General features: G+C 46.9%; 1 protein-coding gene across 1 annotated transcript in view; it reads right to left on the bottom strand.

Moving 5' to 3' along the window:
- RAB44 (RAB44, member RAS oncogene family) overlaps positions 1 to 3,189 on the bottom strand; it is a 41,994-nt gene that overhangs the window by 21,187 nt on the left and 17,618 nt on the right. The window contains exon 9 of the mRNA XM_069073657.1: positions 258 to 1,202. Within this exon, the coding sequence (XP_068929758.1) occupies positions 258 to 1,202 (945 nt within the window). The remainder of the gene's footprint in view (positions 1 to 257; positions 1,203 to 3,189) is intronic.

Below are 3,189 nucleotides of genomic sequence, written 5' to 3'. Positions count from 1 at the left end.
CCCTGTCTGTTCAGCCTCATGATTAGACCCATAAGCCACACCTGCCTCAGGTGATTCCATAAACCAGCCTTCCTGACCAGGAATGCCTCCCAGATCTAGCCTGGATGACCCCTTGAGCCCAGCTTCCTGACCGGGAGAATCTTCCACATCTGGGCCAGGTGAATGCAAAATCTCAGTTTCCTGACCAGCAGAATCACTCACACCTTGTCTAGGAGAGTGTATAATTTCAGCATCCTGAATAGAAGCATTTCCCACACCTGCCTCATATGACTCACTAATCACAACTTCATGACCAGGACCATCACCCACATCTGTTTCAGGTGACTCCAAGACTCTGGCTTCCTGAATAGGGGTCTCATTCACATATAGCCCATATAACTCCACAACCCCAGGTTCCTGATCAGGAGAATCACTCATATCTAGGACTGGTGAATACATAATATCAGCAATCTCAGCATCTTCTTCAACTCTCTCACACAATTCCATAAACTTAGCCTCTTGACCAAAATCCTCACACCTCTCTGAGTCAGGTGAGTGCATGATCTTGGCTTCCTGACTAAGAATATCCCCTATTTCTGGTCCATGTGATTCTATAAGTCCAGTTATCTGATCAGGTCTAGAAGCATCACCCACATTTGGCTCATGTGTCTCTAGCACCAAAATTCCTTGACCAGTAACTGCATCACCTCCATCTAGGTCAAACTCAACCTCTTTACCCAATGCATCTTCCATATTTGTCTCATAAGATTCCTTAAACCCAGCTTCCTGACCAGGATCATCCCTCATGTCTGGCCCAGGTGACCCTGTCTGCTCAGTTACCCAGCTAGATCCATTATCCACACCTTCCTCAGGTGACTCTAAGAATTTGCCTTTCTGACCAGGAATCTCTCCCAGACCTCTTGACTCCATGAGCCCAAAAGCATCTTTCTCATCCATCTCACAAGATTTCCTAAACCCTCCTTCCTGGCCAAGAGTATCCCTCACATCTGACTCAAGTGACCCTGTCTGTTCAGCCTCATGATTAGACCCATAAGCCACACCTGCCTTAGGTGATTCCATAAACCAGCCTTCCTGACCAGGAATGCCTCCCAGATCTAGCCTGGATGACCCCTTGAGCCCACCTTCCTGACCAGGAGAATCTTCCACATCTGGGCCAGGTGAATACAAAATCTCAGCTTCCTGATCAATAGCATCACTCACACCTGGCCAAGATGAGTGAAGAATTTCATCATTCTGAGAAGCAGCATTTCTTACCTCTGCCTCATATGACTCACTAATAACTTTCCTACCAGGACCATCACTCACATCTATTTCAGATGACGCCAAGACTCTGGCTTCCTGAGTAGGAATCTCACTCACACCTAGCCCATGTAACTCCACAACCCCAAGTTCCTGATCAGGAGAATCACTCATATCTGGATCTGGTGAATATATAATATCAGCAATTTTCTCATCGCCCACATCTATCTCCCATGATTCCCTAGCTTCCTGACCAGGAGCATCTCCTGTCTCTGGCACAGGTGACTCTATTAGCCCAGTTTCCCCACTGGTAACATCCACCTTAAGTGATCTTATGAGCCTAGTTTCTTGATCAGAAGCATTTCCCACATCAACCTTAAACAACTCTGTGACCCCAGGTCCCTGAACAGTAACATCATCTACATCCTGCCTGAGCGGTTCAGTGAACCTAGCTTCCTGACTAAAAGCATCCTTCACATCTGGACCAGTTGAGTATAGAAAGGTATCACCTACATCAGACCTGGTTGACTCAGAGAGCCTTGTTTTTTGGTCAGGAGTGTCCCCTACATCCCCTACATCATCTATGTGCTTAGATTCTTGAATAGCAGACATACTCACATGTGTCTCAGGTAACTCCATGAACTCTTCTTCCTGACCAGGAGAATTTGCTAGACCTATCACTGATGAATTCATGAGTCTAGTTTCCTGATTGGCTACATCACTTACATCTGACTCAACTGACTCTATATACTTGGTTTCCTGGCCAGGAATATCACCTAAATCTGTGCCAGGTGAATACAGAATCTCACCTTCCTGACCAGAAGTATCTTCCGTGTCTGTTTCACCTAAATGAATAAACCCATTTTCCTGACCCTGAGTGTCATCTACATGTAGCTCTACTATGAGCCCAGATCCCTGATCAGAAGAAGCATTTCCCATATCACCCCTACACAACTCTGTCACTTCCTGAACAGCAGCATCACCTATGCCAATACAGACTTCCTGACCAGTAGCATCAGCCACATCTGACCCAGGTGAGTTCATGAGTACTTTTTCCTGTCTAGGAGTCTCTCCCACATCTGGGTCAGGTGAATACAAAACCTGAGCCTCCTTACCAGAAGCATCTTTGATGTCTATTTCCCATGACTCCATAAACCTGGTTTCCTGGCCAGGGACATCATCTTTATCTGACCCAGGTGACCCGGTGAGCCCAGCTTCCTGGCTAGGAGCATCTGCCTCAGGTGACATCATGAATACAGCTTCCTGATCAGGAGCATCTCTCATAATTAGTTGGTGTAACTCTGTGCCATCACCTACACCTGGCTGGTATGACACTAGGAACCTGTCTTCATAACTAGGATAAATATCCACATCTGGACCAGGTGCCTGAAGGAGACTGATTTCCTGACCTGGGTGATTATCTCTCTCTAGCTCTGCTAATTCTAGGAGCCCAACTTCCTCACAAAGAATATTTCCCACATGCAACCTGGCTAACTCCAGGACCGCCGCTTCCTGACCAATAGCATTGTCTGCACCTGCTCTGGGAGACATTATGAGTTCAGATTCCTTTTCAGAAACATTTCCCATAACTGCCCCAGGTAGCTGCATGACTGTGTCTACATGGAGGAGCTGGGTCTTCTGATCAGGAGCTTTTCCCACATCTAAATCAAGTGATTTTAAGATCTGGTCTTCCTGACTTAGAAAAACATTCACATCTGGTCTGGGTGATTCTACATAGCCGGTTTCCTGTGCATGGGGATTACCTATATCTGGTCCAGGTGACTCTGTTAATCCAGCTTCCTGACTTGGAGCATTTTCCACATCTGGCCCAAGTGACTTTGTGAGCCTGGATTCCTCACCAGGAACCTCACCCACATCTGGCCCAGGTGATTCTGTGCTCCTGGATCCCTTGCCAGTCACCTCACCCACATCTGGCCCAGGTGATTCTGC

The sequence above is a fragment of the Petaurus breviceps genome, unplaced genomic scaffold (genome assembly GCF_028583685.1).
Source record: "Petaurus breviceps papuanus isolate PSGF00001 unplaced genomic scaffold, PetGlider_PUasm1.0 90865, whole genome shotgun sequence".
Taxonomy (NCBI): domain Eukaryota; kingdom Metazoa; phylum Chordata; class Mammalia; order Diprotodontia; family Petauridae; genus Petaurus; species Petaurus breviceps.
This window is presented reverse-complemented; position numbering and strand designations above follow the sequence as displayed.